Genomic DNA, 24677 nt, shown 5'->3' on the forward strand with positions numbered 1-24677 from the left:
ACTTATAAATAAAAATGAGTGAATGATCATCTAACTTATAAAATGCGAAACCTTAGTGTAGTGTCACACACCAACTGAAGGTAAAAAAATCGAAAAAGGATGCTCCCTCTTGAGGAAGGCTTTTAGGATCGATGTTTCAAGTCGAATATAAAGCACTCCCTGTGGAAGACACATTTGTAGGAATAGAGGAGATTAACTCCACGAACCAAACAAGATAATAATTAACACTCCTCTCTATAATTCTGTAGTGACAATTAGTTAAAGCAGTTGGTCCATAATTAGAAGAAATATTGGGATCCTCCTCGATTTCTGAAAAAGGGATGAAAATATATCCCTATACCACGCATGTGGAAAATTCTCCCGTTTCCAAATTGGTTTGAAGCAATAACAAAAACACAAAACAAGAGAGGCAACAGGAAAATAGCATCGCATATCCTGGTGAATATCATCAACTCCAACTGATGTACTGTTAGATTGATATAGCATAACCTTAAGTTCCGCCAATGTAAATTATCATTTAAATTAATGAAGACTACTATTTCATAGGTATTCATGATTTTTATCCCATAACTTAATGGCCAGAAAAGTAGGGGAAGGAAAAAGTGAAAGTGCTGGAATGTGTGTAAAATATTCCACATGAGAGTGGGCAATATTTTGTAAATCAGCAACTCCTCACCATGGAAATCCAAGTTCAAAAGAGGAAGAGAGAATAAATTCTCATTAGATTTTCGAATCTAGTCCAAAACGACCTTGCAATTTGTGATCGAAAAATATTGAAAGTGAACTTAATTTAATATTTCTTTTGGCTTTGACATCTGACCTCCGTAAGATAGACATTAGCCTCTCTACAATTGCTACAATTATCTTAAGCCAATTTCCGAGCCTTTCTTGCCCATTGGCAGTCAGGGATCTACCGTTGATGAGTATGCCATAGCAAATGTGTCAAATATTTAGGGGTTATACAAACAGTCGTTTGGACAATACAATCAATTTCTGCCTTTGCACAATGATTAATATTAGGGAAGTTGTCGACAGTAGGATGAAATTCCAACAGACTAGTGAAGGAAAGTCAGTCATCCTGCTCTAGGTTCTACATAGTCATATGACTCATGTGCTATGCCAAACTCCCTTAAAATAATAGGACAGTGCTCTCGGAATAATGCTTACTCCTCATGAAGAACAAGAAAGAAATGATGGAAAATAAATAGATATATCATTGGCAGTTAAAGACTGATTTGGGGTGTAAAAATATCTATATGATCCTGAATAGAAGAAAGGATGGTTGGGATTTTAAAGCATACAATCCATGAACTACTCTTCCTATTAATATCAGCACCACCCCAGATTGGGCTATATCCTTTAAAACATTTCACGAAGAAGAAGAGAAAAGTCACCAGCTCAATTAGACCATAAGTGTGTGCTTGATCATAACCTTCTGCCAGTTACAGGTAGAGGGAACAATTGTGATGATATTACCAATTAAGGCACGAATAACAACAACTTCCAGTACGTATTAGGTGGCGCATTCAGACTAGATGCATGCTGTTCAACCAAGAGCACCACATCCCCATTTAATTAACTGTCTATCACACAATCTGTCTTTCCTTTATAATAAAAGATGACAGCATTGGCAGATTTCAGGAACAGCTCCTATAAGAGAGACATACAGGATGGTAAAACTCAATCAAAGCCTTAATGTCATCAAAATTGCAATTAAAATTTCATAAGTACAGGCAGAACCTTTCTCTTGGAGGTCTTTTCACCATATACAGGAATCCGTATCGAGGGGTAATGATGAAAGAATAGAAAATAAAGAGTTAGCTAAATCAGTTTATACTAATTCTGAGCCAAAAAGTTAAGAAAGTGCAAACTTCTTATATAGATAATCCATGCAGACATACCTGGGATAAACAAACTTCAAAATACCCCCTAACACACACACATAAAGAATTAAGTTCTTTTCTTAGTAAATCTGAAGTTACCTAATTGGTCTCATCCTACCCAAAGTTGTTGGTTTGCACTAAACATCTTCTGATTATTAAACATTTGATGGGCTTCTAAAAAGATCTGTTATTTAATATTTGTTTGTTTGAAATTGAGCACAAAGCAACACAATCTGTGTTCTACCCACCACAGGTATTGAACTCCAGTTTTGATCGTTGTAAGTTCGTAGACACACCGCTGTGCTACTGGGGGCCCTGTTACGTAATATTGGATAAGCCTTGATTAGGGATGATGAGGAGTGGAATTCTTCGAAACTATTGTAACTTAATAACACACATTGATCAAAGTGTAGACTGAACTGGACCACCTTTAAACTTAGGTTTTGAAATGAAACACTTTTCGGAATACTGAATTTGTTTATTTCTAACTGCGTCATATTACTACAAAGCAGTTATAGCAAGAAAGAGAAAAGTTTGAGTGATTCATACTCCAGCTTGATCAAGATATATTTTATTACTTCTCATGCAATAAGAAACACCACAAGGTATATAAACATCGTATTAATTACTTATAAACGTAAATCTATATAGTGAATAACCTGACAACAGTTTTCAATAGATAATAAGAGCAACCTTTACAAAATATTCTAATTTAAGAATAATGACGTTAAATTCTAACTTGAAATAGTTAGTTTTTATTTTATTTTAAGTAATTATACTTTGAAAAGCATTGGTGCTTAATAGTTATTCAAAATAAAATTATAGTAATTTTAGACAAAATAAATATTTACTATGGGATCATAGAAAGTCAATGCCATATAAAATGTGACAGACGTCATTACTGTAATTCAACGAAGGTCAACTTTTATCATATTGTTAGTTTTTACATAATTAGAAATAATCTAATTTTTTTGTTTATTTGAATTTTATACACAGAAGTTCACAATTGGCTATTTGTGCGCTCCACCCACTAGGGGTATCGAAACTCGATTTCTGGAGGTGGGAGTCCTCAGACATATTGCTGTGCCACTGGGGATGCAGGATCTAACACATTGCACATATAATTATTTAATTATATTGAAATAATAAATTGTATCTTAGTTAATAATAAATTATTTTTAAAAAATTACAAAAAGTCTAATGATCCACCATTTCTAAGGTCGTATATTATAAAAGGCATTTTATGAACAACTGATAATGTTCAGTTAAGACTTTTCACTTCGTAAACCAGTCAGCACGATGAAATCTGGTATTGAGCTAATTGCTCGTCGGAGCAACGTCAACAGACAACGTAGAGTTGAATGGCTTTTGCACATTATTTTGCAAACTTTATTGAGCTAAAAAAGAAAAATTTACTTTAGCTTATTATCAAAATCTTCTTCACATTGTCTCACACAGTTATTATTACTAAATCTCCTTGCTATCTCAGGTAAAATATTCTGCATTCAATATTTTATGCACATCTCTTTCAGAATAAATGTTCACTCTCTTTGCCCAAAAGGTGGGTGTGACGCCCTGATGTCTTACCAGTTCTTTCGAGAGATTGAAATGAAGTAACGTTATAAAAACTCGTCAAAGTAGCTGCCTTATCAACCATGGTCACTTTTAAACATGTTTCTATGAACATCAGGGACTCGTTTCTTTGTGTATGCAGACAATGATAGTTTACACTCAATACCATAAAACCAAAGGCCCGGCATGCCCTGGTGATTAAGGCATTTGAATCGCAATATAAGGGTAGCGGGTTCGAATCCCCTTCACACTTAACATGCTGCTTCTTTCAGCCGTGGGGTGTTATAATGTGACAATCAATCCCACTATTCGTTGGTAAAAGAATAGCCCAACAGTTGGCGGTGGGTAGTGATGACTAGTTGTCTTCCCTCTGTTCTTTCATTGTTGTATTAGGAACGTCTAGCGCAGACAGCTCTCGTGTAGCTTTGTGCGAAATTAATGAAACAAACAATAAAACCTAATATATATGTAAAAATAGATCGTTTGGGTTGAGAAAATGTTTTACGTAGAGGAGCGAACAACGTTTCGACCTTCTTCGGTCATCGTCAGGTTCACAAAGAAAGAAAGAGGTAACTGACCGGTCAGTTACATATATATTTTTCTCTACAAGTGGGTTTTCTCGACATCACTGAATAAATCCTAATATTTTGTATTTGGTTCAAGCAAAAGGAAAGACCGAATTTATCATAATCTTGATCTATTTTAATATTTTGAACAGCTTATGTTCCTCTACAATTATCTAACACATTTAAATATTTGGCTGTACCTTCTTAATCATCTGCGTGGGATTCACCCTGCAACACTCAACTTAAATTCACACGGTGATTCAACTTTCTGTGATAGCTGACTGGAACCACTTGTGATTTAAATATACTTTTTCTATATATACCTTATAGTCATACCTCATGTAGATCTAGCCTTTTCTTTCTATGACTAATGGTCTTCAAAATCAAGCTACTCCATCCAAACATGTAATTGTGTAGTTGTATCATCATCGCAATCAGTATTTTCTATTAAAAATATAACTATTTGATTCATTCTCTACGAAAACCACTTTTAACCACTCAACTCTTAATCTGCAGGTTCAAATCCCCATTACATCAAAAGTGGTCGCTCTTTTAGTCGTGGGGGTGTTATAATGTGACTGCCAATCTCACTATTCATTGCTAAAAGAGTTGGCGGTGGGTGGAGATGAATAAATGTATTCATATGAGATATCTATTTCGGAGGGTTAACTGAAGGTTAACCTAAGATGACCTAAAAAGGTCAAAACGTTATCTGTACTTTATTTTATTTAAAGTTTTAATGCCCATACCAGCTCTCTTGAGAATACATTTTTACTTCAAGCGGGTTTATCATCACCACGAATTTTGTTTTTAATTATATTCGCAATTTCATAAGAGTGGATAAACAAATTCAAACTTGTAAAAGTTAAACATTTCCTGAAGTGTTTAATCTGGTTTACTTGAAATGGGTGTTAGGTCTGGCATAGCCAAGTGGATGGTTAGGCCACTCAACTCTTAATCTGCATGTTCAAATCCCCATTACATCAAAAGTGGTCGCTCTTTTAGTCGTGGGGGTGTTATAATGTGACTGCCAATCTCACTATTCATTGCTAAAAGAGTTGGCGGTGGGTGGAGATGAATAAATGTATTTTCTCTGGTATTACACTGCTAAATTAGGGATGACTAACACAGATAGTCTTTGTGTAGCTTTGCGCGAAAATTCCAAACAAACAAACTTTATGCATGTTCACTAAGTATTCTTAAAATGTTTTATTTTCAGTAATATTAGAAAAAAATGGTTATTTAGTATCCTGTTTTAGGCTTGACGTGTTCATAGATGACTTTTTTATCTCACGAATTCTAATTCTTTAATTTCTAGAATCGTTTAAATTTCAAGTAAAAAAAATTTAAATATCACGTCGCAAACGCTCAGTTAAAGTTGTGTTTCAGGCTCGTGAGATTCAAGTTCCGAATAGTGGATAGCTGGCTTCCTTGCGTAACTACTATCATTTATTTCTCCTGACGACACTCTGAATAAATAATACATCACTTATTATTTTCATGTAGACTTTAAGATAGAATCAATATAACTTCTTAAGTTGCAACAGATTTCTAGTTTTATTGATTTCTAAGTAATTACATTGTTTTTTTTTTTATATATTTTAAGTACTAACTGAGGGAACAAATTAGAGTTTGCAGTAACACAGCCTCTGCGAAAATTTTGAAAATAATATGATAAGCGGCTCAGTTGCTGAGAGAGATTTCAGATGAGTAATGGTTATTTATTAATGACAGAAGAAGTAGTTGTTTAAGAATTAGTATAATTTTTCATATACATTCACATAGGTGACGCTAACACTCTAACCATGTTACAAAAATAAACTATCATTTTTATTATTTTAAATACAAGGATACAACTTTGGTAGAAGCTGTTGTTACATCATAGCTGTTATAAACGCTGAAATTCTACAATTGTATTTTTTATCAACTGTAAATAACCTCAACTCTTATATTCAAAACAGTATATTCATATCTGTTTTAGAGAAGAAACTTAAACAAATGGAAGTGGGGGAAACTTTGTCCCTTTTTTTATACTGATTTTGTTTCTTTTTCCAGTTGCAATTCATATTTGGGACCAAGTACGACCGAGATTTTTGTGTTTAATTTACCCACCTTTATATCACATCTTCACAGGGTTTGCTCTTTGTTTCGATATCACATCTTTATATGGCTGATCTATTTATTCTGATTTCTGTATTTTCATGGACATTCAAAATGTTTTGATAAGATATAAGCTACAGTGTACGCAGGTGATAAAATATCACAAGATATCAAAACAAAAGTGGTTATTTAAGTTATGAGATATAAACTTTGTAGACTTACTGGTTGGAATACATGTCAATTGGATGGTTGAAATAAAAACTCGTTTTAAGCAAAGGATAGAAATAGGAATTTTTTCTTAGCATAATTAACATCAAAAGTGCATTAAAATTACCCAAAGGTACTAATCCTGAAAATAAAAATATACTGTTTTAAAGAATCCTATAAGTAGTGGTTACATAGTGTGTTTTTTTTCTAATCCTGAGAGATGGATATAAAACGTTTGTAGTTTTTCTGAAATTAGATATGAAATTAAATGGTGGATCTAACTTTCACCCTACCCCATGACCTTTCCCATGGCTTTCTGTATCATTGTGTTGAGGTTCGTGTTGACTGATCAAGAAAAGTGGAACAGATACACTCACACATACACATATTTACGTATATTTATACAGATGTATGTAATTGGTGTATGGGTGATGGATATACTCTTGATGTTTCAATAAGATTTCTTCCCTCTGGGACAACGGTAAGTCTTCGGATTTGCAACGTTAACATCAGGGGCTCGATTCCTCTTGGAGGACACAGCAAATAGACCGATGTGACTTTCCTTTAAGAAAGACACACACAGCCACTCAATAATATTTTATGAATAAAAGCTTATATCTTGCAATATTTATTTGTTACTTTCACTCTTTAGACCTTATTAGAACCATAGGTAATAGATGCTGTGAAAAATAAAAACAAATATGGTTATTTATACTTTAAATAATTGTAATATTTGTGTATTTCACTAATAAGATGTTTCAATAATGTACAGTGACTTAACACCAAGATTTTTGTAAAAGTATAATTTAGTTGAAACTTCTAATAATTTCAATAAACAACTAAATTGTTATGTTTCTCAGTGGTACTACTGCCAAAAAGTACAAATGTCTTATCTGACTAGTGACCCCCGCTAGTACAGCGGTATGTCTCCGGATTTACAACGCTAAAATCAGGGGTTTGATTCCCCTCGGTGGGTTGAGCTTTGCCATAAGAAAACACACACTCTTAACCATCAAATTAATCAGTTCTTTCCACCCCTTCTTCTTTACTACCGTTCCAACATGTAGGCTTGCATATGTCTTCAGTAGTTTCGAAGTAGTTAAGTACTTTTATGTGCTTGTTTTATAAATGTATTGCCTGTTTATTGTATCCGAAGAGCCTGTTAAAAGTGAAGTTCTCCTGCTTCTAATGGCACGATGGTATGTCTATGGACTTGTAGTGCTAGAAGCTGGGTTCGATAACCGTTATTGGCAGAGCAAAAATTGCCCATTGTATAGCTTTCTGGATAACTTCAAACAACAATGACATTATAGTTCTCAGACCAAATGGAATTCCAATCACCGTCCCCCCTCCTTGTTGAGAGCGATATTTTAACCAACTATCGAGCTAGAATGTCGTAGGTCTGATTGACGTTCATTCATTAACTGAGATTATTCTTACACTGTGTTAATTTATCGTTTTACTTCTTATAGGGATAGAAAGTGAGCTAAATTTAATATGGTATCAAGTAATTAGAACTGTTTTAAGCTTTTACAGGAAGTTAAGAATGCTGTAAACTCTAACAAACACTGAAACACTTGCAATTGAAGTCTGATATATTAATTTATCTTGCAAGCAGGACTGTGGGTTCGAAATCCATTCCATCGCGAGTGTCAATATTTGTGTTTGAAAATCTAATTGAAATATATTAAGAACACTGCAAAACTCCTTCATAATAACCATTTCAAACAACAAAATGAAAATCTGGAAATTCATAACATACGATAATTATAAGTGTTAAGTTTAGAGTTTCCTTATGTGATGGGGAATCAAGATGGTTGAAGTGTTGAGTATAGTTTTTTTCTATACGACGGATAATTAGATTATTGAAGAGTCAAGCTTAGATGTTTGCTATATTGCGAAGTACCTGCATAATTGAAGTATTAGAGTTTAGTTATGTGGTGTAGGATCTAAAAAGTTCAAGTGTTAAATTTAGATTTTCCCTATACAGTGGAGAATTTAGATAGTTAAGAATATGGCAGACTGAAAACACGCACGAGTTCTGTTTGGTCTCTGCTTCCTTTTCTTCAGGTTATCCCGGTGGGACAACGGTAAGTCTACGGAACTGTAACGCTAAAATCCGTGATTCGATTTCCCTCGGTAGGCACAGTAAAGAGAGCGATGTGGATTTACTATAAAAGAAACGTATTTTCTTCCAGATTTATGGCCGCGTGCTTTTACAGTAAAAACGTGTTAATCACTTTGTGTTCGCTGACTGATTGATTGAGGTCGTGATTTATATGTAAGCATGGTGACTAAACCCCACTCTTTGGTCAGGGATGAGCAACTCAAGAGATGAATTGACTACCGTCCGTCTAGTTTGGCCTCCCGCTAATACAGCGGTATGACTTCAGATTTATAACGCTAAAATCAGGGGTTCGCTTCCCCTCGGTGGGCTTAGCAGATAGCCCAATGTGACTTTGCTATAAGAAAACACACACCTTCTAGTTTGTCATTTCAAAATTAGCGACGTATGTGCGCAAACAGCTCTCGGGTAGGTCAGCGTAAATATTCTCATAAAGAAAAAAACAAATTCTTCTTCAAAGCATGTTTAACATTTAGAATGAACGGCGTGCCTCTTTTAAACACTTTATATTTCTTTTTACTCGTGTGTAATTTAGTTTGCTAAAAGCCAAAACTGCCGTATACATCACAAATATATGAAATTGCACTACAAGTGTTTGTTCAGGTAACACTACCAGCTAGTCTTTTGAATGTATTTAAAATATGAATGTCGTTTATCAGGAAATTTGCCAGAGCATCTACCGAACCATTCCAGCTATGCATACTTCACTAAGCTTATTTATGCTATTTATACATCGCTACACAATTTATCGTAAGTTGTTTTAGTAAATATAAGTTACAATTTCACAGTACCTATAGAAATCAATTTATATACCAATATCTTATGTTAACTCGTGAAACGCTTTCAGTAAAAGGAAAGCTTAAATGGATCTGCAAAATGTATACCAATGAATACAAATGTGAAAATTATGCAACTAGTTTCCTTATGGGCGTTCAATATAAGATAGTAACGTTTATTGTTATATACCATCTCATCATAAAACGTTAAATATACTTGGTAACGAATTATTTCTTGGAGAAAAAAACGAAATGGGAAAACTATAGTAGTTACAGAAAATATACTTTTTTATAGAAAAATTCGCCGCTCATTTACGTTCACAAGTTAATGTTCAAAACGTTTTCCTGTGATGACGCAAATAAAACTTGCCTGGAAATTAAACAAGTTTTAAGAACAGTAAAGCAGGGAGCTTTGTCCAATGTTTATTAAAGCAACACACATTTCTATGGTAACATAATGTAATTATTATGACATTTCTATGTCGACAAATCAATAACTACATACCAAAGCCATGATTTTTATCATCACTGTACAACATGTGTTTACATAAGATAGAACTGAATGCATGTTGTGAAAGAACGTTAACGTTTCAGTCATTCAAATATAGGTGATGTGTGGTTTTTGTATTTTTGACGCAATAAAGCTTCACTTGTAATAACTGGTGCGAGGTTTAATTCTCTTGTCTTTACGACGCTAAGTAATCTGTATCACAAGCTGGTACGATGTTTATGGTGCCCACAAAGACTCATACTGTCTGTTTAGACTGTTGTTAGCGAAAAATTAATTATTTATTTCAAGATTTCATTGTTAAGACACAGTCCTAACTGTTTTTACTTTTCATGAAACATTATTACAGTTATATTGTCCAGTAAAATAAAAAGAAAGGGATAACTCACTTCAAACTTTTTTAGCTTTAATAAACTTTAAATAAATGCTTTGTACTGGTCTACTTCTGACATGAACGTAAATCAAAGTTAGAAAATAAACATTGCCAAAGAAAGCTTGGTAAAAATGATCCTTTCAACTGATGCATTTTATCTTATAACTAACACAAGCTTAAATTTATGTTGTCGTGCTTTTCGTGCTACGAAGTTAATCAATTAGAACATAATAATGAGTTAATGCTACAACTATAACAGAGTAAAGCACTCACATAGATAATACAATTACCTCCACAAGTTAGTGGTATGCACATGAGACTTCTATTTAATAATCACATATGTGACTCGAAGATAAGTGATTGGTCAGTAAATCTATGCAACATAATATAAATATATAGGAGGTGCGCAAAAGAGTAGTCCCCTTGAAAGTATTGCTAATTTGTTTCATCTTTTATTTCATAACAGAAAAAAATATGTAAAACTATGTTTTCGAACTCACTCGACAAGATCTGTACAAAATGATCACGAATCCTAATTCTAACACTGGTTTTCATAAATACCTCAACTTTTCATGAGTTTAGTTACATATTCTCGGAAAAAGTGTTTTGTACCTGCTGTAGTTTCTTAGACCTTCGTGTTCCAATTAGCCTATAAAATTATCAAAGAAGTTTATCTGCAATAATCGAACGTAAAAAATGAAACTCAAAATAACACATTATAATATTTAGTCGGCATTTCCTTGAATTTCAGTGCTAGTTCACAACGACGTGGCATACTATAAGTGAGTTTGTGCGGATATTCCTGAGTGATTGACTGCCATCCTTCTTTGAATATATCTAAAAGTTCATCTTCCGTGTTTAGCTTGCGATCTTTCTTTAACCAGTTGAACTCAACTAACAAATTTTCAATTAGATTGATATCAGGTGATTGACCTGGCCATTCTATAACATCAATTCTCTTATTACTAACATATCTTTGGACGACTCCACCATTGTAGCGAAACTTCTTTGATCATTTTGTTAGGCTAACTTGAATGAGAAGATCTCAGAAACTACACCAGGAACACAGCACTTTTTATGATAAAATGTAACTAAAATAATCAAACGTTCAGGTATATGAGAAATCTAGTGTTAAAATTAGGATTTAAGATCATATTTATACAGATCTCATCGAGTGTGTTTTAAAACATATAGTTTAACATATTTTTCTATTATCTAATACAAGATATAACAAATTAACAATATTTTCAAGGGAAACCACTTTTTGTCCCCCCACGTAAATTGTATGAATAAATAAATAGTTCTAGTACTATAAGTTACATGAATTGACTAGCTACTTATCAGAATTCTAAATATATCACTTTAATCTGTTTAAAGGTTACATGAAATACTCTAAGTTGTCTGAATAGTTCGACTGTTACGGATTTTCAGTATTTACCTCAGAATATACCACCATATAAAAAGATTACACAATATAACAAAATTTTTACTTTTTCTTGTTACTGGGCAGAAAGTGTTATTTCCCAATTGCTTGTGCCTAAAGTAAAAAGAGACCTGTTTTTCTCTTCAAACATTGTTTTTGTGACCTGAGTAATGAAATTTTTAAATTTATCCATTTTCCAGAATATTTCAGGTAGATTCAGTACTGAGTAGCTGATAGATAATTTTGTCGAACTTACAAGAAACCTCAAGAACCTTTTAGAATTTTCTAGACCTTTTCATAGTAATATTTATATCACTCACAACTCACCACTCATCGCTTCAGTTTAGTTTTAGCTGCCTAAGTGAACACCTAGACCTATCTGATTTTATCAAAGATAGCAACAAGAAACTGCAAGCGTTCTCCAGAAGCATTCTCCTATGTATGTGGTCAATTTATCAAGACAAGAGCGAAAAAGTACTCTGTGACAGCATCCGCTAAAATATGTAAAGTCTACAAGGCATATTTCGGCATGTCTTTCCGGGATCAAGACAAACCCTGGGCACGTCATTTTACCTGCGAGCACTGCAAAAAAAAAAAAAACTCTAGAAGGTAAGACGGACAATTTTTGCTTGCTTGAATAGCAAGATTTTATATTATACAAATTTTAGACCTTTAGATATTTAAAAATTTAAATATCTTTTAATTAATTTTTTTTAAACTTCCAATAGTATAGAAAAAAATATCACATATAAAATAATTTGCATGAACCTCTTACACATTAGTTGCGAATGAAATAAATTTATTCTTCATAATAACAATTTTATTTTGCTCTTTTGCATGATGGTACAGAAGGGAAAAAGAAAGCCACGAAGTTCGCTATTCCAAGAATTTGGCGTGAACCCACTGACCACTCAAGCAGTTGCTGCTTCTGCGTGGTGGACCCTTCCAAACGTCGAGCTAGCAAGAATACATCTGCTATCCGGACCTCCCACCATCCATCGTCCAAGTGCCACACTGCCCTGAGTTCAATGTACCCACTCCGCCAGAGAGAAAGCAGCCATCTTCAGAAGAGAGCAGCACATCAGAAGAAGAGGTAGACGTTGAAGATCCAGATTACAATTTCAGAAGTGTAGCTGGTGAGAGAAGCCCATACTACCACAACCAAAGAGACCTCAATAACTGGATCAGAGATATTGGTCTAACAAAGTCGAATGCCGAGCATTTTACAGCTAGGCTTAAGGGATTTGTTAGATTAAATTGTACAAGTCACAAGCCAGAGGAAGCATAACCGACATTTTTCAAGCTTCTTCACTCTTCAAGATGGGCTCCGCTTCTGCCACAATGTATCCGGTCTGTGCAAGGCAATTGGAATTGCCTGTAACCCGAACAAGTGGCGTATCTTCATTGATAGCTCATCTTGAAGCCTCAAAGCTGTGCTGCTTCATAACGGGAATAAGTACCCGTCTCTTCCCCTGGCTCATTCGGTGCACCTCAGTGAGAAATACAACAAAGTCAAGACTTTGCTGGAAGATTTGAAATATGATGAGTATGGCTGGTAGGTTATCGGAGTCTTCAGAATGGTGGCATTTCTTATGGGTCTTCAAGGAGGCTTTATCAAGTTTCCCTGTTATCTTTGTCCTTGGGACAGGAGGAACACCGCAGCGCACTACAACAGGAAGCACTGGCTACAACAGATTGAGTTCTCTGTGGGGAGGCACAATGTCAAGTGTGAGCCACTAGTGAACCTTCAGAAGTTGTTGTTTCCACCATTGCACATAAAATTGGGTATTATGAAACAATTTGTCACAGCTCTTGATAAGGGGTCTGGCAGCCTTCAAGTACCTTCGAGACTTCTTTCCTAAACTGTCTGAGACAAAGGTCAGAGCTGATGTTTTTGTTGGACTACAAATAAAGAAGATCCTGGAGTGCACAAAATTCCCCAAGAAGCTCAGTAGGAAGGGAAAAAAGCTTGGGCAGCTTTGTTCCAGTGGTTTGGGTTTTTTTGAGGCAATCACAAGGCCGAAAACTATATGGAACTGGTTAAGGCTCTGGTGAAGACCTACGGCAAAAGGGGTACAGGATGTCTCTGAAAGTCCATATTCTTAACGCTTATCTTGATAAATTCAAGGAGAACATGGAAACATACTCAGAGGAGCAAGGCGAGCGCTTCCGTCAAGATATACTGGACTTTGAGCGCCGCTACCAAGGAGCGTATAACGAAAATATGATGGGAGACTGACTATATTTGGGGGCTGATTCGTGAAAGTGATTTATATTATAGTCACAAATCAGTTGCTAATGATAAAGCTGCTATTTTAAAGAGTATGTAATATTTATTTATTAACGGACACAAAATATACTATTATTAAAAAAACTTTTCCTTAAGGTTTAAACGGGGATTTTAAAGATAAAACTGCATAGTCTTCAGAAAAAATTGCTAGTATTATATGTTTATTTCAAAATGTTATTTATAACATTTGTAAATATAATAAAAGTGATAAAGATAAAAATACAAAAATGAAATAATTTTGAGTACTTTTATAACAACGTAGATTCTCATTTGATAAATCTGTTAATATTTTGAAATTCATAAGGAAACAGTTATTTGAATTAAATGTTAAAAAACTGAAATATTTGTCAAAATATATATATCTCGAATTTAAATACATTGATATTAACGAGTTAAGTATAAATATTTACGAAAATTCTGCTAAAATGAGATAAATTCACGGAAACTAATAAAGAATATAAAGTATTCAATACTGTTTCTCTACTTCCCTTAATTCACCAACGTGTTGAATAAGAATTTTTTTCCATTAAATCATTACAAACTTACAGTTAGTTTTACGTACAATAAAGAACTAGGACTTCTCATTTCTAATTATAGAAAACAATATTCCGTATCATAAGTCTCACGCTGAGACAACAGTGAGTCTTCGCATTTACAACGCTTAAATCGGGGGATGGATTTCCCTCGCTGGACACCGCAGATAATTAGATGTCGCTTTACTGAAAACGTACACACACTCGAAAACTTACTCTCAAAGAAATGGATAATTTACCTTGTAAGTGTATCAATAACGGTTTTACATATTATTTTTATAAGCATACTGCTATAGCTAATTAGATGTTATTAAAGATGAGGACTTAAACGTAATTAAAAGAAATAGTTAATTAATTTAGATTTGTAAGACAAAACTTGAAATGCTTGAAAATGAAACAAATATTGTTGATTATAATATAAAAATTAGAAAAAAATCTAATTATCTACCGTGCTTTTTTATTGAATGGAAATTATTTTATTAGCTCTATACAAACGGTTATAAACACTAATTTCATCTAGATATAAAATAGATACTATTTTTGCTATTTAAAAAAATAAAATAAAAAAATCTAAGAACAATGTATCATTAGTCGTATTAACAAAGCAAGTCGTAGTCGTATGTAAAAAAATGCACAAATTTTAGTTAATGAGATTGATATAAGTAAATTATTTACCATAGTACATTAATTAAAAATATAGCGAACACTAATTTAAAAAGAAGCTATTAAAAATGTAATACAAATATAGATTTCACTCGTATTAATTTAGCATTTTTGTATGCAATTCCAAAATTGCATAAAACAGATGTTCAATTTAGGTTCATTACATACTATTTAAACATCTTTAACAAATCCGTATCTATTCTACTTAATAATATTCTTGGTGGTTTATTCAAAAATATACTGTTATTAAACGATTCTAATACACTTAACGATTTTAAAAAGCACCAGTTTTGATCATTGAAAATAATATTCCAATTCAGGAATGCTTAACTAGTTTGAATGATTTAAAAGCAGTTAATTTGATTACTACTTATGACTTTACTCGATTGTATATCCAAATAGATTTCAAAAATTTAATCACGGTTCTTAATTATTTAATTAATCAAGTTATAAATATTGAAGTAATTAATTCTACATTTAAATTAACTAAATATCAAAGTAAAAATATACCTTTATTTTTATATACATAACAGTTAAATTATTTGTTAATAAAAATTATTCAAACAAATAGTTAATATTCAAGTGGAAGCTAATGTTTCAACAGACATGGCTAACTTTATGTGTATTTCTTTGATACTTTACTGTTGGAGCAAGTAATAAACCCTAACTTATATAGTTACATCAATCCTTACTCTGCTGATCTATTTCGATTCAAATTAAACATATCCACAGTAACTTACAATAGAAAGAAATAATAATAAAAGTAATACAGTTTACTGTTTTTGACAAAAAAAAAAAGGTGATTTTAGTTTTCCAATAATTGGTTTGCCTGTCCTCAATAGTGTAGTTCCATTTATTCTATTAAAGCGAAATGTTATTTCGCAATTAAAAAGACATATTGACTCCTTAATGGATAATTTTTCAATTATTAACAAACAATATAAAAATAGTGTTAATAAATAGTGGCAAATTAAAAAAACTACTTTTATGATAAATATAATAATATATTTAAATAATATTTTTTGTTAATTTATTTCCGGGGAAATCACAAAGAGGTTGTCTTTTTCTTAAGGTCATTCCAAGTTTATATGTTTGTAATTACACACAATGAGCTGTTTGAGCTTTGCCCACCACAGATATCGAAATTCGGATTTTAGCGTTGTAAGTCAGCAAACGTATTGTTGTGCCACTGGAATGATTTCAAAATTCAACTTCATATAATTTAGATTGTCTCATCTAACCCAGTTTATACTTGAACAATTTATTTTTAAAGGAAAGAGGAGGGTGGGAGCTTAAACAATTATACGACTATTAAGTTAAGGGTTTTAGTTCTAGTTACCACTATTGAATATAATTTTGTGATGATTATTAAAAGGTTGGAGGTTGTGAGCCTTAAAACTAAAAATATAGGGTGGTTTACTCCCACTACAACGCTGTTCTTTGTCTAAAGATTGGCTGTAATCAGCGAAAGGTATAGGAGTTAACACGTTGTGGGCCCGAGTTCTCAATTCCTAATCTCCAATTGATTTCCCATGGCTGCTAACTAGTTTGACATCTGCGTTTAGATCATATCTGATAGATGGAATACCAACAACGCCTTTAGGAATTAGGATGACACACATTTTCTATTTTAATTTAATGGTGATAACAAGGACTGTTAATAGACGAATTTTCCCATTTCTTTTAACTCTCAATATGAATATTTTGAATATGTATATATATATATATATATATATATATATATATATATAGGAAAGTACACGTAGTAGATTTGCATAAAAATAAACCGAAAAGGACATTTTATTTCACATAAGTAATTTTGACTTTACACACTTGAAATACAATAAATTCCAATAATCTTTCTTTATGTATGTATAGTGTAGAAGAGTTGCACGTGTCTTATAAATATGGGTGCTAGGCCAATGACATGGTGGTTTACAAATGAAAAATATAAATGTTGACTTCAAATCTGTTTATTAATATACTTGGCCTTTGGTTGAAAGCTCATTCCTTATTATTCATGGTGTTCGTTTTGCGTAGCTCAATATTTTCTCTTAATTTCTGTTACTGATATATAATTAAATGTATTTTCGAGTATGTATAACTTAATGAGAGAGAGAGAGCAAAGAAAAGACATTTTAATGAAACAGAAAACAGTGTATACTACTTGAAAATTGAGTTAACTCAAGTTGCTTCAGGTTTATGTTATCAGTTGCTAACGATTACGTATAAAATTTGTGTTAATGAAGTGAAATATGGATGGATCTAACATCAACCGTACTTCGAGCTTATCTATTCACCAATTTATGTGAGGTTTTTCTAAATTTACATAACTGTTAAAGAGCTACTGGATCTTTTATTGTAAAACGACAGGTAATATACTTTTACACCTATTAAGAAAATAAATTTATGACGACATTATTTTAACTCATGATAAATATTTATTTCCCTGTCTTCTAATTTCAGATCATAGTCATGACCAACAAGCTAGTCTTTCAATGAAAACTAAAAAACGACGGTGGCAAATGAACGATGACGAAGCCCCATTGAAAAGATTGGCTCGGGAAATACCTAGATTTAACTGGCTTGAAGACAAAATAAAAAACAGTTCCCAAACATGTTCTTCTCAACTAGTAAAGGAAACAAAAACAGAAAAATCAGTAAAAACCATGGATAATAGCTCTGTACTCAAGAAAAAGGTTATCTCCAACAGCAAATTTGACGAAAACATATCTGGGGCAGCACAAAGTCGAAGTTTATATATGAAAACATATGATACAAAAAGCAACTTCAAGGATATCGAAAAATCTATGGAAACAGTTGAAAATGGGAGTGATCATAAAGAAAAAAACACAAGTGAACAATGGCAAACTTTTTATAAAGAAACTGATGTTCTTCCACAAACGGGTTGTGAAAAAAAAAGTAGCAATCTACCAGCCAATCAGCTACTGCCTTATGAACCTTCTGACCAATCAGTTCCATCTGATGATCAAAAGCAAGAAAAATCGATAATCTCTCCTCCTCCTTTATTATATCGTCACACTCCAAGTCCTGTGTTAAAGGTAGAGTTTAAAAAATTATAATACAGTTATGCAAGTTAAATGATACGTATTTCAGCGTAGAAGGTGCAGGTTCAATTTATATTTAGGTTATATCGTTGACAGTAACAATGAAGAAATTACATGAAATGTTCTAAAATAATAATTTAAAATGTCACACTTCTCTAGATTCAACAGGAGCTGACAATGAATCCAATGGAACCTACAAACTCCAAAACTCTTAATATGGATGAAGTCTTAACGAAGTATGTATAGTTATATTTACAGTTTATTTTTAGAGTTTATTTGTTTCTTTCTGATGTTTTAAATGCTTATTGCTGCTCCTTTTCTAATCTGTTGTCATATCAAAGTCAATAAAGGATTGTTAAGCTATTTGAAAAAACCTTTCTTGGCAGTTTACACATACTAAGGCAGTATAAATACAAATATGGTGACTTGCTACATTATGCTATGATTATTTTGTAACCCAAAATACTATTCCATTCTGGTTCTCGTCAGTCCATGATGAGACTCAAGAAGCAGTGGTACTGTTATTTAAGGTTAGATTGCAAACATTGAAATCAAATAGAATTAAGCACATTTCTTGTTATCAGTAAAGCAGTTTGCGATCGTCTATATTTAAATAAAGCTGGCAGTGTCAAATTTCCACAAGGATTGTATAGCTTATGAAAATATATTGAATGTGTTGCTAACCTACTCTCAACTTTCTACACAAAGCTATTGTCCACGAAAACTTGTCAGAAAATATAGCTTACCGTTAACAAGTTTATTGTGTTCAATAAAACACTAATGGTTAGCACAATTTGTTGTTTCTAATCTTTAATTATTTTGGATTACCAGCTCATATTTATGATACGGCCTTTTAAATTATTCCAGGATCTGTGATGCTGTTTGTGGTTACATTCAACGATTCATAGTGAAACGAGGATTAAAAGAACTAAATATTAATTTCACTTAATCTTACAAATGACATATTTTAGTTAAAAAAAAACTAAGTAACTTGAGTATGTTTACACGATAAGGCAGTAAGGTGTATGTTCAATGAGATCAAAGTTCTATCTCAGATGTGATTATATAACATAATCATCTTGATAACATCGGTATCCTTTTATCTTTTGTTGTTATAGTTTTTACGTTAGTAAGCTTTGAAATAATTATGGTATAATTATTAGTAATGGGTGCATTACAATTTGGAGCCAGTTGTGAACATGTTAGTCACTCTTAAAAGGTTTAAAGGCCCTGCATGGTCAGGTAGATAAAGCACTTAACTCGTAATCCACGGATCGCGGGTTTGAATCCCGTCACACCAAACATACCCTTTTAGCCGTTGGGGCGTTATAATGTGACGGTCAATCCCACTATTCGTTGGTAAAAGAGTAGCCAGGAATTTGGGGTGGGTGGTGATGACTAGCTACCTTCCCTCTAGTCCTTACACTCCTAAATTAGAGGCGGCTAGCGCAGATAGCCCTCGTGCAGCTTTGCGCGAAATTCGAAAGAAACCAAACTTAAAAAGTTTAAGACTTTAAAACTAACATCATATAGAAATTTTGTTGCTAAAAGCCACCTTCAATTTCTACTTTTGTTATACACACAAGATTTAAAGCTTGTATTTATATGATTTTGAAAGCCTGGAAATATTAGTGTCCTCTTATGATCACAAAATAGAAATAAAAATAACCATTTCTTTTATAAGGCCCCCTCTTGTCTCAGCGGTATGTCTGCGGACTTACAACACTAAAAACCGGGTTTCGATACCCGTGGTGGGTAGAGCACAGATAGCCCATTGTGTAGCTTTGTGCTTAATTCAAAACAACAACATCTTTTATAAGAACTTTATTTTTAATCATATACAGTGTTTATTACAAAAATATATATAATAAATTAATAATTCCCTAAATTTTATTGAATGTTTAGTTTATGTATGAAAAACAAAATTACTTAAAAAAATGGTTAACTGCGCCCTGCCTTTTAGGAAAATTATGTCTAAACCTGAATAACGTGCTCCATGATTACCGTTTTCACTTCTTTTCTATTCAAGTTATTTATAACAGATTTAAGCGAGAGCAAAATTTGAATTATTAATGTAAATTAAATCATTAATATAACAGAAAGTAAAAGCGTATAAGCACGTGTTTCAAAAAAAGTATTTTCATAGAAGTTCAGATTCACTGAACCATATTTCAGTAGTTCTTTTTTGGGGCTATCTATGTAAGGCTAGAGAAAAGGTAGGTAGCTATTCATCACCACCAACCGCCAATACTTTTACCGTACATTTATAATGCCCCTACGGCTGAAAGTGCGGGCATATTTGGTGTGATGGGGATTCGAATCAACGACCCTCAGAATATGAGTCGAGCGCCCTAATCACCTGGCCATGCTTGGCCGCATGTTTCAGTAAAAATTGGTTCCTGTAGGAATCCTATTTATGTGTTTATGTATCCGTTCACCAAAAGTAATGTTATAGTTAGATATACAAATATAGATATATATTTTTGCATTGATTTTTAATGAACGTATATCTAGAAGTCATTGTATTTATGTCTGAAATCTGTTCAGTTAAACTATTAAAAACTCTAACCACATCTTTGATTCTTTTTCAGCAAATGCTGAAATACATGAAAATAAAATTATTATCGGATAATGATTCGCATCATTAAATATAAAATACAAGTTTTGAAATATTTAATTATTTTAGTGACTAAAACATCTGGAACTTTATTAAGTACAATAGAGACTACTTTAGGGATAGTATATATTGAATTTGTAATAAGTTTAAACTTATTGGCGTTTAGTGTAATTTCAGAATTTCATATAAACATAGTAAACTGAAAGATGGGGAATCAGTTCTTTTATTTCATTTTTCTTTGATTAATTTTCAGGTTATTTGTCTCATTATTCATTTGCGTTTTTTATTACGGAAGAAATATCTAGAGCACGTTCGATGCTATGAAACCAAACATTTTCCTTTAAAAATTGTATCTTTATGTTTTATTGAGAAATGTCTTGACTTTAATTGTTTTATTTAAATAGTTATTTATGAAATTCGTAAAAAAAATACTATGATTAATTAATTTTATTTGATGTATACTTAGTTTTAACTGCTAAACAATTCCTCATCATTGTTATTGTGTTCATTTTACTGCCTATATATTATTGAATTGTTTACGGTATCAGACCTTTTTTACTCACTTGTACATGAATATAAGTGTATTATCTTCAAAATTCTGTTGATACATTCATGCATTTTGTGACTCGAAGCACTATTCAGTCACTTGGTTTCGGTTTCTTTTAAGTATTAGAAAACAATTTTTTTGAATTCCAAGACAAATTACTTAAGAATTTTTTGCAGTTTTTAGAAATCAAAATTCGTTATTCACATAGAAAGTATTTATTTTTTACTGTGTCTGTATATAAGAACAAATATCGATCGATCTCGACAAAGTTTGTTTGTTTTGGAATTTCGCACAAAGCTACTCGAGGGCTATCTGTGCTAGCCGTCCCTAATTTAGCAGTGTAAGACCAGAGGGAAGGCAGCTAGTCATCACCACCCACCGCCAACTCTTGGGCTACTCTTTTACCAACGAATAGTGGGATTGACCGTCACATTATAACGCCCCCACGGCTGGGAGGGTGAGCATGTTTGGCGCGACCGGGATGCGAACCCACGACCCTCAGATTACGAGTCGCACGCCTTAACACGCTTGGCCATGCCGGACCACGCTCGACAAAGTAGCTTCAAAGTAACACTTGTCTTTTCGTTTTGGATACAAATATCTTGTCTTTATTAGGATATATTAAACTTTATTTATAACCAAAGATTACTCTCATTGGAAAAATAATTTTAATAACAGTGGACTATGCGTTAATAAAAGAAATATTAACGATCAAATATCACCATAATATACTTAGTAACTCCTTCCTCATGGAAGAAATTGACCAGAATACTTCTTACTAGACTAAAGTTATAGAAATATATGCTTTTAGGGAAGATGGTTATGTTTCAAATAAATAGTAATTTTATTAAAATCATTTTCATTTTTTACTCTATTTGTGATACATATTATATAATTTAATATATGAATATAAATATATAAACTCCAACATTAAGTTCATAGACTCATAGAATTTGTGACTTGAATGAACTACATAAATTTCAGCTATCTGGTGTCGGCCTGAGTAAATTTTGAGAATAAAACAAAAAGTATTTACTGTCATAACAAAATTCACTTATCTATATTTTATCCCATGTATGTGAAAGCGTGCGACTCGTAATCAGAGGGTCGCGGGCTCGAATCCCGGTGGCACCAAACATGCTTGCCATTTCAGCCGTGGGGGCGTTATAATGTCATGGTCAATCCCACTATTCGTTGGTAAAAGAGTAGCCCAAGAGTTGGCGGTGGGTGGTGATGACTAGCTGCCTTCCCTCTAGTCTTACACTGCTAAATTAGGGACAGCTAGCGCAGATAGCCCTCGAGTAGCTTTGCGCGAAATTTAAAACAAATTTTCCCATTATGTTTGCATTTTTAACGACGCGTAATGGATAAAAGGCTTTGTTTAAATTATTACTCGCCTGTCCACTTAAGTATCTGTTCTATTTCTCATAATAAAGTTTGCAAGATTTTAAAAATAAGCATAGGATTGGCATAAGTAGCTTTACTATATATAGTAGCTTTTCCTTTCAAAACATATTGTTTTGTTTTTGCATTTTTATGTGGTTACAGTTTGAGAGTTTCTTTATGCATATTTTATGGTTTCATACCACAAATGTACAAAGACAGCGAATTTGCTTTCAAACTCTACTGGGAAATTGTATAGTAAAATTGTTTGTGCTTATTTCAGTGGTAATCATAGTATTCTAAAACGCACAGTTAAAAAAAAACGCTCAAAGTGAATTTATTTCAAAATAAGGAAATTTACATAGTACCTACTAATACTAACCTCCTTTCTAACTTCCTGAGATTCAACAGGCTACAATAATATTTTAAAATTTTGCTGAGTACCAAGAAGCAAGGCCACATTTTCTATAATGATTTTGTGCTTCACGTGAAAATATTGCACAGGATATCCTATCACTTTGCATAACAGTAATAGAATCACAAAAACACGTTGGCAAGAATAAAATTCCAACCAGTCCAATGCTATTCGACTGGTATTTTGCAACATTGTTACTTAAACAGTGAGTGCATTAAAGTGACCTAATATTGCTTTTGGCTTCACGTCTAGACCCACACTGTTGCAACTCTTATCTCAGTGTATATGCTACTTCTATTTATATTTTTCTATTGTTCAGAGCAGTATACTGGATTCTTTGACAATAATCTAGATCACAGTCTATGTTCATTCTAAAGGAAACAGTACGAGGCCAGCTTTTGAACTACAATGATGGAGTATATATGTAATTAGCTAGATATCTAATTGTTTACTTGTGTATTTCTCGCAGATTTAAACTTTTGAGTAAATATACGACAATTTCTGCTAATATATAGAAGAATAGTTTCAACATACATCGTTAAACTAAAAACATCATTTTATCCTCTTTATTCCTCCCCCCAGTTTCACAGTGGTATATCTGCGGACTTAAAACGCAAAAAGCCGGGTTTCGATATCCGTGGTGGGTAGAGCATAAATAGCCTATTGTGTCTTTTTATGCTTAAATCAAAACAACAACAACACTTTTTTTTTACGTTACTTCATTTGTTTTTGGTTCATCTCAAGGTAGAAGAAAAATTAGTTCTACTTATAAAAAAAAGCATTAATAGCGTTCTTATTCGTTGGTTTCTATAACTTAAACATAACTTCTTTATTTAATTTCTTTCCATATCAGGTACATTTACAGTTATATTTCCTCGTTTATTTTTTTTTTTTTTCCATTTCGAAGGAAAAGTTTTCACATGGTAAACTATCTATAAATATAATACTACAGATTCAGTCTATTTGTGACCAAACTTCTTAATTGTAACACCCTTTTCTATCTGTCTATGAAATGGGCATATTTGTATTTTTATTTATGTAGCATTAGAGATGTGTGTGTCTATATATATATGTATACGAACGTACATATATAAGCGAATCATGAATTATTCCCCAAAATGAAAGTTAAAAACAATTTATGAAGACAGAAGAACCACTAATTTTTCAACAGAAATAATTAATCAGTTATTAAAGATATAGTAAAAACATTATTGTAAGAAGAAATCACCGAACAAAACAAAATGTTTCTAAGTTGACTGTACACCTATTTATCAAAATCTTTATTTTCATAATATTTATCTCAATTTTGCTCACATAAAAACAGTTTTGCTTGCTGTATTATTACCTACTACATGTATTATCTCTTTCAAACATATGTAAGAGATAGTAACTACAATCACTTTGACGAAATGCAGTTTTTAAGTATAATTAGTAAGTTAGTAAGCATTATTAGTTGTCTTGTATTGCACGTATTTATTTTAAAGATATTTCTCATATTATGATAGCATTGATAACGAAAATAAAAGAGAAACAGAAGTTCTTGATGACGAGAAACCCACTTGAAATAAAAATGTATCTCAGAGCGACTGGTATGGGTATTAACATTTTTATTGACAAGCAGAGAACAA

At 32.7% G+C, this 24677-nt stretch overlaps 1 protein-coding gene across 7 annotated transcripts in view; it reads left to right on the forward strand.

Annotated features, from left to right (window-relative positions):
• Positions 1 to 24677, forward strand: part of LOC143222641 (uncharacterized) — a 72628-nt gene that overhangs the window by 26341 nt on the left and 21610 nt on the right. For 6 of the 7 annotated variants that reach the window (XM_076449402.1, XM_076449447.1, XM_076449421.1 and 3 more), the window contains 2 exons: positions 17486 to 18081; positions 18247 to 18323. In XM_076449402.1, coding sequence (XP_076305517.1) covers positions 17486 to 18081; positions 18247 to 18323 — 673 coding nt within the window. Of the gene's footprint in view, positions 1 to 14420; positions 14599 to 17485; positions 18082 to 18246; positions 18324 to 24677 lie in introns of all 7 variants that reach the window. The other variant, XM_076449456.1, reaches the window with a different exon arrangement.

The sequence above is a fragment of the Tachypleus tridentatus genome, chromosome 1 (assembly GCF_004210375.1).
Source record: "Tachypleus tridentatus isolate NWPU-2018 chromosome 1, ASM421037v1, whole genome shotgun sequence".
Lineage (NCBI taxonomy): Eukaryota > Metazoa > Arthropoda > Merostomata > Xiphosura > Limulidae > Tachypleus > Tachypleus tridentatus.